Genomic DNA, 13,651 nt, shown 5'->3' with positions numbered 1-13,651 from the left:
CTTGTTGTCCCTGAGGTGTGAAGACAGCCAAGAACACAGTCAGTTGCAAAGCTTCACTGTCTGCTGCATGGCTCAGATCCAGCTGCCAGAGGAAGGTGCTGGAGCAGTGCACAAGCCTATGCCTCCTCACAGCAAGTGTGAGGGAAAGCAAACTCATCATGGCTCTCACTGATCTGCCCAGCGCTTCTCCCTCTCTGAAGACAGCTCTGTAACCCTCTCCGATTGCTCAGCATCCCAATGCTGGGAGCAATGAATAGTCACCTCTCAACAACAGTACTGCTGAACCACTGCCACAGGAGAGGTAGAACATGGGGTTTAAATACAGAGTAGGTCCCTGTGCAGCAAGCCTCACACATCCTATCAGCCCCACTTGTGCCCTGTTTCCTCTCCTTTTTCACTTTGACCTTCTGATCCTGGTGGGCTTGTACAGCTCACACAAGCCCCTGCCATCACACTACTGCTGTCACAGTTAGGCCCTGCTGTATTTCCCCTAGCAGTTGTGCCGCAGGCACCCTACAAGCACTGCGCTCACCTGGCTAAAGGAAAGCCCCAAGAAATCTGGTTGCTCTTGGCACCTTGCCATCGGAGAAACAACTAGGGAAAGACAAGAACATGACAACAGTGTTGACACAAGAAGACAAAGGGGTAGAAACCTGGTGTGCTGGGAGCTGGCAGCTGGTCTGTGCATTTGGATTAGCTGCAGCCACTGGGTGCCCAAGCTCCTGAAATCCTTCCTGGAGCAGAGGAGCATTCAGGCCTGACCAGGGCAAAGGTGACGCTGGGGAGAAGTACACATTGTACCACACCAAAAGTGACACACTGGATGCCCCAAAGTATCCCTCTGTACCCTGCTTCCATGCTTCCCCTCCTCTGAGCAAAGCTAAACACTGCCTGCAGAGAACACGTCACAAGTGCACAGCAACCCACGTGTGTCAAGAGGCAGCACAGAACAGGTCTCCAGCAGGCAGGAGTGAACTCCACAGTGGCCCAGGGAGGACATCCTATCCAAGCCCCGCTGACTGCAGGCAGGATGCCCACCCTTCCCAGCATGGCCTCAGGGAAACAGCACCCCCCTCCCCACCCTCTTCCTCAACCTGCTGCAGTCACTATGTGCAACACCAGCCTGTCCCCTACCCTCCATTTTCCAGCAAGTACAAGGAATATTTACCAACCAAGCCCACCAAAAGAAAGGTGTGTCATTTCATCACCAGTTTATGGCTAGTTATATTTAATGTTCAAGATACATCATGGAGACCTGAGGAAGAACCAGTAATATAAACTGCCCAAACCACCCATTGAAAGGCACATGGATTAGCTCAGTTTTGGTGCCTGGGTACTTCACCCCACAATTTCAGACACAAGCACCAGACACAGAGCAGGAGCCAGCCCAGCCGGCTTACTGCAGCAGCTCTTTCCCTGTCCCAGTGTTAGGGAGCAGAGTGATGCAGGCAGCATACCAGCTAGCCTGTTCCTCCTGCTCCACACCAGACCCTCTGCCAGGAAGCTGGCTCACAGCTGGGTACAGAGCCTGCCTGCAGGAACAGCCCACAAGCCCCAGGCCTTGGCACTACATAGATTTAAGAAAGATCAATCCAGAGGACGCCTCATGTTTGTCAGGGCTGCCTTAAAAACCTGCAAGCCACACCAGGAACTGGAGAGGTGCTCCCTAGTACCCACCATTTCCTATGGACATCCTAGCTTTTCCAGCCTGGAAGAGAACATTTCCTGCCAAACTCTGCCAGAGAAGTCGCCTCTGATCTTTCAGGTGAGTTGGTTTATGGCATGAAAATGCATCAGCACATGACACAGAGCCACAACTCTGGAGACTTTCACTCTGTAACGGATACCCTTGAATGCTGGGTTCCCGCTCTTCACATACTGACATTTCAGCACTATAATCCCACACAGAAGGATGGACTGACAATCAGAGAGGATCCTGGAAAGCTCGCACTCTGTCCCTGGGCTGAATTTGCTCCAAACATGCAGCGGTCTCCGGAGTCTGCAGCTGGAAGTGGTACAGTGCTTTCCAGAAAAGGCAGAAAGCTCTCCTGTACAGTATATACCCTGTACCAGGAGGCATTATACTCCCTGCCATGCTACTGTCTCAGACTCAGTTTAGTATCACAGAACTACACAGCCAGAAAACATGGGGCATTTGCTTTTAACATTTTTGTATTGAGAGAAAACATAACCCAAGGTCACTGCAGTGAGGGGAGAGGGCTTGGTTCCTGCGCAGACCAGTGCCAGCCAGGCGCAGCAAATCCAGTGCAAAGTAATGCAGATGAATGAAGTCTTTGGCACACTCAGAGTTCAATACCATGAAGCTTCGCTCACTCCACATAGTACCAGCATAGCAGAGGTGAAACCTTCACCCAAGGAAAGACAGAAGCTCCAAGACACACAATCTTTAGTTCTTAAAACACTTCAGTACTTAAATAGGCAAATACTCTTATGTGCAAATGATGCTCAGATACATATAAAAGACAAGTAATGGCACTCAGTGCTCAGAAGCATACCACTCCCAGCCACGAAGGCCTGTGCGGGATGGTCTTGTCCGAAGCTCCTGGCAAGCCCAAGACAGGACAGGCTGTTCTAAACACAGCAGTGTTTTGGACAGCACCTCCAGCCGATGTCACACACTGACCAGGACAGGAGCTGCCAGGGGCCCAGGTTTCATTATTCCAGGCTGCTGAAGCCAAGTCTTCCGTACTTGTGACACAGCAGGGCAAGCCCTGAACAGGGACAGACGAGGGCAATGATGCAGTTTGGAGACCAACACCCCTAAAATTCCCCAAAGATGTAGTACCAACAGATGTGACAGCACAGAGGTGGCAGGTCTCGGATTAACAGAAAACCACAGAGAGCCTTAACTCGGCACTGGTGAGAGCACCCCACACGAACACACACAGCACACAAACACCACTGACAGCCATTTAATCTCTGCTGTAGCTTAGACCAGGCACATGGTTCCCACCAAGGTCAAACAGCAGTGCCAACGTCCCCTCCACAAAGCAGAGTCCACAAACCACATTTACCTGTCAGGCACTGTCTGCAGGTCATATTGGCAGAGGGGGCACATAGCAGCCTGTCAAGCCACGTCTGCAAGGTCACGCTGGTGGCAGGGGCACATCACAGCCTGTGGAGCAGAGCCCACATGCGGTAGCCAGTGGTCACATGCTGTCTGCAGGTCACACTTGCAGAGGTCACATCGCAGCCATATATTGGGCCTGCCGGTTGCCTTCCATGTCTGAAGGTCATGCTGGCAGAGGGGTCAGGTCACAGCCCACGGACCAGAGCCCGCACAAGGAGCCTGCTAGCTGTGCACCATCTCTGAAGGTCACGCTGGCAGAAGGGACATGTCTCAGCCTCAGGAGCAGAGCCCACGCATGGTGCCTGCTGGTCACGTACTGTATCTGGAGGTCACACCAGCAGAGATGAAATGTCATGGCCAGAGGAGCAGAGCCTGCACATGGTGCCTGCCAGCTGTGCGGGTGCAGGAAACGCCCCCCAGCCAGCTGCCATACCCACCGGTGACACTCCGTCCCACAGCAGCAGTGGAGCTATGTGGGTGCCCCGGTGGCTACCCTGCCCTGCAGTGGCCCCGCTGTCACTTGAGGCCGTAGAGGATAGCGAAACCCAGGAAGAAGATGAGCCCGACCGAGAGGTCGGAGAGGAGCCGGAAGCGTCCCTGGGCCGCGGCCTCCTCCCGGCGGAGGCGCAGCTGCTCCCGCCGCGCCCGCAGCACCCGCTCCCGCTCCAGCTGCTCCCCGTAGTGCGCCCGGTAGAAGGCGTCGAAGTCGAAGGGCGGCGGGACGGGCCCACGGCGGGCGGCCGCGGGGGCCGGGGGCGGCGGCGCGGGTGGAGCGGGCGGGCGGCCCTTGGGCTGTGGGGCGCCGCGCAGGTCCTCGCGGCTGAGGAGACCGCGGTCGTACTTGCGGCGCAGGGCGGCGCTGCCGAGCACCCGATAGGCCTCGCTAACGGCGGCGAAGCGGGCGGCGGCGGCGGCACTGCCGGCGTTGCGGTCGGGGTGGTAGCGGAACGACTGCTCGTAGTACGCCGTCTTGATCTGCGCCGCCGTCGCCGTGGCCGGGACACCCAGCACCTCGTACAGGTCGCGGCGCGCCCGCGGAGCTCCGCCGCCCGTCTGCCCGCCGCGGGACGGCGCCAGGGCCCCGCCGGGCCGCAGGGCCCCCGGGGCGGCGGGCAGGAGGCGCCGCAGGCGGCCGAGCGCTGCCGGCTCCATCCCGCCGCGCCGCCTCAGTGCCCGCCCGCCGCCATTTTGGGCGCGTCGGGGCCCTCCGCGCCCGGCGCAGGGCAGTGACGTCACGCGGCGGCATGGCCGGCAGCGGGCGCCGGCCCGAGCACCGCGGGCCCCCCGAGCTGGTGAGCGGCGGGGCGGGCGGGGGGGCCAGGCCGTTCTCTTCTGTTCGTCCCGTTCCACTCCCGGGGGTCCTAGGCCTCACCGGCTCCGCCTCTCTCTCGTTGACAGTTCTACGATGAGGCCGAGGCGCGGAAGTACACGCAGAAGTACGGCGGGGCGATCGATCCGGGGCTGCCGGGCCGCGCGGGCGGTCCTGTCATGAGGCGGTGGCGGGGGATGTGGCTCGTCATGGGGCGGACAGTGGGGGAGCCCGCCGGGCGTGGGGGGGGGGGGGTCCTGCCGTGAGGCCTGGGGGGGCACGACCCCGCCGAGTGGCAGCGGCGGCGGAGTCCCGTCGTGAGGCGGGGCGGGGGGGGGGTAACCCCGCCATGCGGCGGCGGCGGGGGTGAAATCCTACCGTGAGGTAGTGGCAGGAGGCATCGCGCCGCGGGGTGGCAGCCTGCTGCCTATGCCCTGGCCGTGCCTTGCAGCTCCCGGGTGGTGGAGATCCAGTCGCAGATGTCAGAGCGGGCTGTGGAGCTGCTGGGACTGCCCGAGGACCGGCCGTGCCTCCTCCTGGACGTGGGGTGAGTGGGGGTCCTGCCCTGTGTCGTGGCAAATGGGGCATCTGGGCCTTCGGCTGGACGGGTGCCCGGGGCAAGGGGCATCCAGGCCCCATGGCACCAGCGTCTCTCTGTTGTGCGCTGAAGAAGAGGGAGAGCCTGCTGTAGCATTGCGGCTGGCCGGCAACACCCTCGGACCAGGCCCGTGATCCCTGCGCTTTCCCCTCTTCCTCCCTTCAGCTGTGGCTCTGGGCTGAGCGGGGATTACATCTCCAATGAGGGTCACTACTGGATTGGCATGGACATCAGCCCTGCCATGCTGGGTAAGCAGGCCCTCCTCCCCTGCCACCCTTGCCTCACCTCCGAGGTGGTCCCCAAAGGTGTGAGCTGGTTGTCTGAGCCATTCTCTGTTGTGCGCAGATGTGGCCGTGGAGAGGGAGGTGGAAGGAGACCTTCTTCTTGCAGATGTGGGTCATGGCATTCCTTTCAGGCCTGGTATGTTTGACGGCTGCATCAGGTGAGTTTGTGTTTATCAGCGAGCTCTCTTGATACTCCACATAACTGCATCGTCTGTGCAGTACACATGGTCCGTGTATGCTGCATAATAGATGAGCGTCACTCTTTTTGCTCCATGCAACATGAGTCCACCTCTCTGGGGCAAGCTGCTGAGATTCTGGATGGTAGAAGCAGCTTCTGACAGCTGTTGCCCAAGTGATGTTTGTCTTTTTTGTGTGCTGGTGAGCTAGGAAGCTTATTGAAGTAAATAAAATCAAATTGGGGATATGGTCAGGAGGGTTGAGACCTGCTCCGATGAGGAAGACAGAAAGTATGTCTGTACTATTGCTCAGCTGCAAGATCAGTCCCTGGACCAAAGGTTTGATGGTTGGTTTTGGGATGAAGGGCTAGGTGAAGGAGACAGAAACACTTTTCTGCTTAGAGAATACCTCAGAACTCTGGGTATTCCCTTCTGCTCGGAAGGAGCAGGGACTATCTTTCGATCATCCAAATGCTCGCTTTGGGATTGCTCATTTTGCAAAACCTGCATGGCCACGCAAGGGCCACAGCTAAGCACTTGAATTACTTGAGCACCTGGCCTAATGAGGATGCCTGGTGATTCTTTTGTGCTTGAATAACTACTGTGGCTTGTTGGGTTTTGGCATAGTGAGTCTCCAGAGGGGTTTTTGTAACTGCAAAACAGAAGGCAAAGCCGCGTGGAGAAAATTAAATTGTTTCCCTGAAGCCTGGCACATGCTTAGTGCTGGAAGTAAACTCAAAGGGAGGTGACAGGCTCTGCGAAAGAATCAATGGCTCAGTGTCCCAGGTGTCTTGTTTTCTTTCAGTATTTCTGCAGTGCAGTGGCTTTGTAATGCTGATAAGAAATCACACAACCCTCCAAAACGCCTTTATCAATTTTTCTCAACTCTTTATACTGCCTTGGTAAGTGTCATGCTCTCCCAGTCAGGCCTCTGCCTACTTTTACATCCTTGCTGGTGCGTTTTAGCAAGATATTTTAAGTCAGGTATTCTAAGTAAATGCTGCTCTGAAATGGAGGACTGGCAGGAGTACCCATTTCCTATCTCCTTGCCTGCCTGCATGGTGTCTCACACTTCTCTGATCCCTGCTGTTGCTCCTGTGCCTTGCTGTGCTGTGGAGGAGCTAGCTCTGTAGTCTGAGCAGCTCTTCTGGGAGAGTTCTCTAGGAGGCTTTGGGGAGGTGGGTGCTAGTGTCTGGGCTACGAATTGGCTGACTAGAGGGGTTGCCTGCACTGAGACAGGTTTGTGACTGACTTTATTTCCTGTAGGCCCGAGGATCCCGAGCTGTCCTGCAGCTGTACCCCGACAACTCAGAACAGGTACAGTACATCAGTCAGTGGGGAAGAGGAACAGGCAGAGCCAGGCTGAGAAGTCATGTGCTGTTTGGGGCTCTGAATGCATCGTGTTTCTCCACATCTGGTGTGTGTCTCTGTCCTTCCCACCATCTGTAAAGCTCTTCAAGAGCCCCCAAAAAACCCTGTGAGGAGAATGCCCTATGCAGTTTCTGTTGCTTCACAGGTTGTCTTGGGCTGAGCCTTAAAATGAAAGAAATTGGCAGGACATGATCTGCATCTGCTGTCCTGGATTTTCCTGTGTGGCTGGGTTTGAAGATAGTCATCAGCACTGTAGTGTAACTCCCCAGGGCTGGAAAATCCAGCCCAGTATCCCTCTCCTGGACAGTCTGCTGTACCAATTAACCCAGGCTAAACTAAGGACCGAATTTAGCAGGAGCAGGAATGACCCTTCTTTGGCATGCGCAGTTAGCTGTGGTCGAGCCCAGAGGTCTCTTGGGCATTGCTGGTGGATGACTGCTAAATAACTTTTGCACATGCTGCTTTTTCCAGCTGGAGCTCATCACAGCCCAAGCCATGAGAGCTGGCTTTACCGGGGGAATGGTGGTAGATTACCCCAACAGCGCCAAAGCCAAGAAGTGAGTCCTGTGTCTCCATGTATGTGTGTGTTTGGGGTGACGCCTGGGTTTAGCAGTGTTTTGGTTTTTTTTTTCCAAGCTGTTCTCTCCCATGATACAGTCCTGGACAGAGGTTATAGCTTAGATCTGACTCTGTTATAAACAATCTTAGTCTTGCCTGGGGACTGGGAATCGTGTGCTGAATCCCAGCTTCATGCTCCTTATTATTCTTTCAGGTTCTTCCTTTGTCTCTTTGTTGGGGCATCTGGCACATTACCAAAGGTGAGGAGCAATGTGAGGCAGCAGAGTTGCCCTCCTGGCTGCTGGGTGATGTGAACAAGCTGTAGGTGAGAGTGGGAGCCAGGCAGCTCTGCGCATGCAGATGTGACTTCATTTATACATTTGCTGTCAGTGTCACCAACCTCTGCTCTCCCTGAGATCTGGTTTCTTTGCCACAATTTCTGGAAGACCAGTTTGTTCCTGCTCTAGTCCTTCCTCTTGCAGAGGCCTGGGTTCCCCTTAATTTAGATGGCATGACTATTAGCTCTGTCTGCTTCAGAGGAGAGTGAGACTTCATAATTTTGCTTTTCAGGGCCTTGGTACTGAGTGTGCTGATGGAGAAGAGGTACGCCAGGCAAAGTTCACCAATGAAAGGTACCGTGTAGGGGCTGAATCTGCAAGTTCTCCCCAGGCAAGGAGTGTGGGGGGTATAAGGGCTGGGTTTTGCTGACTGAGGACCACAGCGCTGCCATGTGAGAAGTGATGGAAGGGACTGGGAGGACCCTTGGCAGCCCAGATGGGCACTGCTTTATCTTATCGAAGGGCCCCAGACACAAGGAATGGAACGGGTTAGTTTGGAGGGCTTTGCTGTGGCATCGTGAGGCTGTTGATACTTACCCTAGAGCTGCAGCTGAGCATTCAGTTTGAGGTGCGCTTTCTGTCCAGCACTTGGCTCTCCAGCTCAGCGCTGTAGCATAAGTCAGTGGTGATGGGAGGGGGAATGTTTACAGTGCTGGTGATACCAAGCATGGTTTTTTTTTGTTGGGGAGGCAGGCTGCTGTGCCTGAAGCCTGGTGTTCCCTTTATTCTGCTGTCAAATTCTTTGCTTAGCTCTGCTTAGCTGTGCCCTAGGGGGTTTCCCCTGCTGGCCAGGTCTCCTCCCATGATAGTGATGCAGGGAGGAGCCCCTCTTGCAGCCAGTGGGAGAGACAGAGAACAAAAATCAGAGGAAAGTCGTCGTGGCTGCCAGGAGCTTGTGGCTGCCATGTTTTCCTGCCTCTTACACTGATGTCTCTGCTCACTTAGTCCAGAGGGTACCTGATCTTGGAGGGCAATAGCAGAACTAGAAACTTGTTGGGAAGCCAGAGGCTTTGTCTGCTTTGTTCTTAGTAGAGCAGACAAGGGGAAGGTGGTTGTGCTTCAGCCTGTATTCCCCCAAGATTCCACAGCCCAGTGTGCTGGTGGTGTGTCAGATATGGCACAGAGGAGTGCTGGCCTGCTGCAGCCTGTGGAGGGTAGGTATCCCTTGGCTCAGAGCTGGGGCTGGAAGCAGCCTTTTCCCCCAGTGCGTCTGGAGTTAGACTGTTTGGCTACCTGCCCCAGTGCTGGCTGAGCCTCTTTCATCTGGGGTGGGGTGGTGGGAGGGGTATTTGCTGGTTTTATGAAGCAGAGGGCATGCCCAGTTCTGGGTGGCAATCCTCCAGGGCAGAAAACTGTACCCCCACACCTCAGTTCCTCTCCAGCCGCTGTCTGCTTTGTCTGTAGGACACGGTTCAGAAATGCTAAAGGCAAGTCTGTGAAGAAAAGCCGGGACTGGATCCTTGAGAAGAAGGAGCGTAGACGACGACAGGGCAAGTAAGTTCAGCTAGGTCCTGCCTCAGCTGAGGCTGACTGTGCTGGTCTGGCCTCCTGTTACTTGTTCAAACTCCTGCCATGAGCTCACTTCCCTTCCCCTCCCCTCTCAGAATGACCTGTGGATTGTGCTTAGCTGCTTTTCTCCACAGGGAAGTGCGAGCAGACACAAAATACACAGGTCGAAAGCGCCGCCCTCGCTTCTGAATTGCTTTGGATGCTGCTGGTGTGGAAGATGGTGTGTTGGTCCCTCCAGCGAGCCCTCCCATGGATGGCATAGATGGGCACCCCAGGCCTGGGACTTGCTGGGACAGGTCATTGTGGCTCTTGAAGCTGTAAACTGGCTCAGGTGCTGCCCAACAGCCAAATGCAAAGCTTCCAGCCCTGTTTTTCTGGTGAAGGTAGAGTGGCAGACAGTGCTCTGGCCACTTGGTGTCTGCAGTACCATTGCTTATCTTCCTGAGAGTGCAGTGAGCCAGAACATTAAATTCAGCCTCCTCACTAAACAGCCAATGAGTCAGAAGTGTTGCTGGTCTCCTGTGCAGGGGAGTACTGAGGTGAGAATATAGCACGTAGTTCCCTGCCAGCTTCCCCTCTGCCCACCGACCAGGACTTCGGCAGTATAGGGGTGTGTCTCCCATGAGGGCAAATATTCCTCCTGGCAGAAGTGTTATTCCTGTGTTGATTGCTCCTGTGGGTGCTTCACATCAGGCGCTCCCTGTACGCTTTAGTGCTCCCAGGGTGCTGGGCTTGTCCGCACCCCAGCCCATGCTCCCCATCCCCTCCTCCCTTCCCCTGAAACAGAGGAGCCAGCCAGAGCTTTACAGTTACAAATGTTTATTCTACATAAAAATTCCACAAAACGGGAAGCTGTTTTGCACCCAAAGCTTTGGGAGAAGAAAGGGAGGCTAGCAGGGAGGGAAGGGTGAAGGAGAAAAGAGGCAACATACAGTGTCATCCAGCCCAGTGAGACAGAGCAAGCCAGGGTCAAGATCCACATAGAAAACAAGGACACTTAGCTCACAGTACAGCAACAGTACAACTCCACGGGGGGGGGGGGGGAGGGGAGGGGCTCGGAAAGCCTTCAAGTACATTAATTACAAAAAAAACAATCCCCAGTTCAAGTGCAAGCTGTGCGTGCCCCACACTGCTCGTGGAATACTGCATCGACACACTCCTGGCGCTGGGAGGGCAGGTGGCACTTGGAACAGAGGTGGTGTAACCCAAAGGACAAGCGGTCTGAGGTTGGGGGCTGGAAAGAAAAAGTGAAATGTCTTCCCAAAGCACAACCACACTGTTGGTGTTTTGGTCTGTACATGCAACGACAGGTAGGTAAAAAGGAACTGAACGGGGCTTCCCGTAGTGCAGGGGTAATTATTGCACCGAAACACCCTCCCCTCACAGCGAGGACAGTGTGAGCCTGCCTGTGGGGCAGCAATGGCAGCCTGCTCCTCTCCTTCCCTCGCGTAAGAGCCTGGCACCACCACTGCCTGCAGGATCCCAGCAAAGTGCCAGTGGCAGAATCACCTACTGTGGCCCTGTCCAGCTCCTGCTGCTGGGGGGCTGCTGGCAGTGGTGGTAGCAACAAGGAAGGAGCAAGTGCCAGAATCCCCCCAGTGCTGTTCTTGGCCTCATGCCTTGATGGGGTGGGCCACAGCCCTGATGTCATGTGAGCTTGTGCCACAAAAGCTGCTGCTTGGAAGAAAAAAAAAGTCGCCTTGTGCTAGCAGTGGGCATCGCTGCAGGGTGAGAGCCTGAGAGGAGCTTTTTTGCCTGCCTGCCCAGGAGCAGCCCTGCCAGCAGTGTTATTGCTTCCTGGAGGAGGGGGCCTCGCATGCTTGCTGGCTCAGCAGAGCAGAGCACAGACTCTGGTGGCAGGGAACTGCACAGGGACAGGAGCAGCAGGCATTCATGCATCACCTCCAGCTCCCTTTCCTGTAGCCAGATGCATCCCTGCAGCAAGGACCCTGCCCATGCCTGCCTCCTGCCCTGGAGGGTGTTCCAGAGCCAGCCTGCTCCAGCTTGCAGGGGTCCCAGTGCCCCAAGCCCTTTGCGCACACAGGCTGCATTGTAGTAGCTCACATCAGTTGTTGCAGGACAGTGAAAAAAGGGGGCTCTGGTCTTGGATGGTCTCATGTGGGGGGCTTGGGCTGGACAGGGCAGGGGACCAGGCTGGACACGCTTCCCAAGGGTGGCTAAATGCTACCAGAGGTTGTATTTTGAGACCTTGGGTAACAGTGGCAGGGAAAGAACTGTGTCTGGGTTGCTGCTGGGCAGGGCTGCACCTGGGGAAGGCAGCACTGTGTCTTGGCTACACCCTGCTGCCTTTCACCCCATACCTGTGGGCACCACACACAGGGCCAGCGCCTGTGCTAGAGCACCCAGACAGGGTGGAGGAGCATGCGGTTGGAGCAGCCCTGCCCTCATCCTGACTGGAGCAGGGATGTGACACGCTGCCCGCAGCTGGAGTACTCGCTGCCATCAAGTGCCCTTTTTCTGCTACCAGCATCTGGGCTCATGTCCAGCCCCTATCCCATTGTGTGGCCGTGAGCTTGGCCCCAGGTGCCTACCCTGCTCTGGGCTTCTCTGTGGTGCTTTGGCATGTGCATGGGCCAGCTGGAGCCCTGGAGTCTCCAGAGGAATGTGAGAGCAGAGCCCTGCCCCCAGCCCGAGGAAAATGGACAGTGGCAACACAGGGCCCCTCTGAGCTGCCAGCAGGCTCAGGCCACCCCACAGTGGCTACATCCATGTAGTGAGCACAGCGGAGGGCACAGGGCACTCAGGTGCTCCCACAGCAGCCCAGTGAGTGCAGGTGCCTCACTGGATGGCCTAGGGGGTGAGCAGGCAGAAGGGCACTGTGCCAGGAGGAGGTGACAGGGGCAGGCAGATGCCAAGAAGTGGTGAAGAGATGGAAGGGGCAGTCAGGCACTGCCCTGCTCAGGAGCTGGTAGGATAGGGAAGGAGGAAGGCTGTTACTCCTAGCTTGCAGGGTGGTGGATGCAACAAGGGCCGCTCCTGGGACCATGACAGGAGAAAGCCCACCTGCCTCCAACCCCCAGCTGTGGGTGCCTACGTGGAAGAGTGAAGCTGGAAGCAGCCCTGCTCCCAGGCAAGCACTGCCAGGGTCTGCAGGCATCAGAGTCAGCCCCAAACCCTGACAGCCAGAGCCCAGGCCTGTGGGCAGCAGGAGCCAGGGCCACCGTGTGCCGGGGCTGAGAACAGAACAATGAGGCTTTGGTGCAGGGCAAGTGGCCAGTGAAACGTGCTGGCCTTAAAGTACCTGTGCCAGGGCCAGCACCAGGGTGCAGCACAGGTCCCCATGTGGCCTGTCCCCATCCCCAAGCAACTGTGATGGCCCCAAGCAGCAGCTCCTCATCCCACACTGTTCCATCAGGCACCCACCACCAGCAGCAGCACATCCAGCCCCTGGCACCCAGATCGGGGGAGGGCTTGCCTAGAAAGGGGGCAGCCCCGCCATCGGCAGAGCAGTAGGGATGGAGCCCTGCAGCCAGGCACAGCCACGGGATGGGCAGGGACGGGGGAGGCAGGGCCCGGCAGACAGAGCACACCCCTGAGGATGGGCCCTGTGAGAGAAGCAGCCCAAGGAAAGGTGTTTGCAAGCACAGGCGTGGCTGACAGACATAAGAGCTCTGGCTGGAGGTGATGGGGAAGCTGGGGGATGTTGACTGGGCATTGTGCTCCTGAGGACGCCTAACACCCTTCATCAGTCCCTCCTCATCCTTGACTGTCACTAACACAGACTGCCCAGCACAGGAGGAGTAGCAGCGCCCAAGGGCACCTCTGTCCCGCCCTGGTCCCAGCCAGCCACCCAGGCTGGAGAAGTGATGAGAGCCTGGGTTGCCCCTCAGGGTCCCCCTTGCACCCATCACCATCCCCTGCACCCTGCCTGCGCCCCGGGGCCGGCGCTCCCTCCACACAGACGCACCGCACACACAGCATCACAAACAACCATGCATTAGAAACTGAAATGCTGCTGGGAGGCTCCGGGGCTGCGTGGTTCGCTCTGGCGTGGCTGCGGCCCCATGGCACGCGTGGCTCCGTCCATTGCACACAAACAGTCCCGTGGGGTGAGTCTAGCCGAAAATGCCGCCGAAGGTGGAGGCAATGACGATACCCAGGATCACGCAGCAGATTATGATCATGATCTTCTTCTGCTCAGGCGTCCCAGCACCGGCAGGGAGAGAGGGCAGAGGGGACTGTGAGTGTTGGGGCAGGCTGGCCCCGAGAGCTGGGGGCTGCAATCTGCCCTGTTCCTGTTTGCCCTTGGTGGGCTCTGAGCAGCACCTTGGGAGCCAGAGGGGCTCCAGCAGCCTTGGGGCAGGGATGGACAACCCAGCTCCCCCTTCAGCCCTGGGCTGGCAGAGCTGAGCTGGTGGCCCCAGGGTCCCCAAGCTTCTGAGCTGATATGGGACCA

The 13,651-nt window shown here is 56.9% G+C and overlaps 3 protein-coding genes across 4 annotated transcripts in view; 1 reads left to right on the top strand and 2 right to left on the bottom strand.

The window, feature by feature from the left end:
* Positions 1-1,812: 1,812 nt before the first annotated feature.
* Positions 1,813-4,243, bottom strand: DNAJC30 (DnaJ heat shock protein family (Hsp40) member C30). The gene has a single exon (XM_069791624.1). The coding sequence runs from the start codon at positions 4,241-4,243 to the stop codon at positions 3,608-3,610; it is 636 nt and encodes a 211-aa protein (XP_069647725.1). The 3' UTR covers positions 1,813-3,607.
* On the top strand, positions 4,219-10,481 carry BUD23 (BUD23 rRNA methyltransferase and ribosome maturation factor). The gene is made up of 12 exons (XM_069791622.1): positions 4,219-4,383; positions 4,490-4,527; positions 4,852-4,947; positions 5,164-5,246; positions 5,344-5,440; positions 6,264-6,360; positions 6,725-6,775; positions 7,301-7,386; positions 7,602-7,647; positions 7,958-8,019; positions 9,130-9,219; positions 9,369-10,481. Exons 1-12 carry the CDS (start codon positions 4,336-4,338, stop codon positions 9,421-9,423), a joined length of 849 nt encoding a protein of 282 aa, XP_069647723.1. The 5' UTR covers positions 4,219-4,335; the 3' UTR covers positions 9,424-10,481.
* STX1A (syntaxin 1A) overlaps positions 10,037-13,651 on the bottom strand; it is a 94,419-nt gene continuing 90,804 nt past the window's right edge. Inside the window, exon 10 of one of the 2 annotated variants that reach the window (XM_069791621.1) lies at positions 10,037-13,388. In XM_069791621.1, the coding sequence (XP_069647722.1) occupies positions 13,311-13,388 (78 nt within the window). In that variant the 3' untranslated portion in view covers positions 10,037-13,310. The remainder of the gene's footprint in view (positions 13,389-13,651) is intronic. The other variant, XR_011326105.1, reaches the window with a different exon arrangement.

The sequence above is a fragment of the Haliaeetus albicilla genome, chromosome 9, assembly GCF_947461875.1.
Source record: "Haliaeetus albicilla chromosome 9, bHalAlb1.1, whole genome shotgun sequence".
In the NCBI taxonomy this organism is placed as follows: Eukaryota; Metazoa; Chordata; class Aves; order Accipitriformes; family Accipitridae; genus Haliaeetus; species Haliaeetus albicilla.
This window is presented reverse-complemented; position numbering and strand designations above follow the sequence as displayed.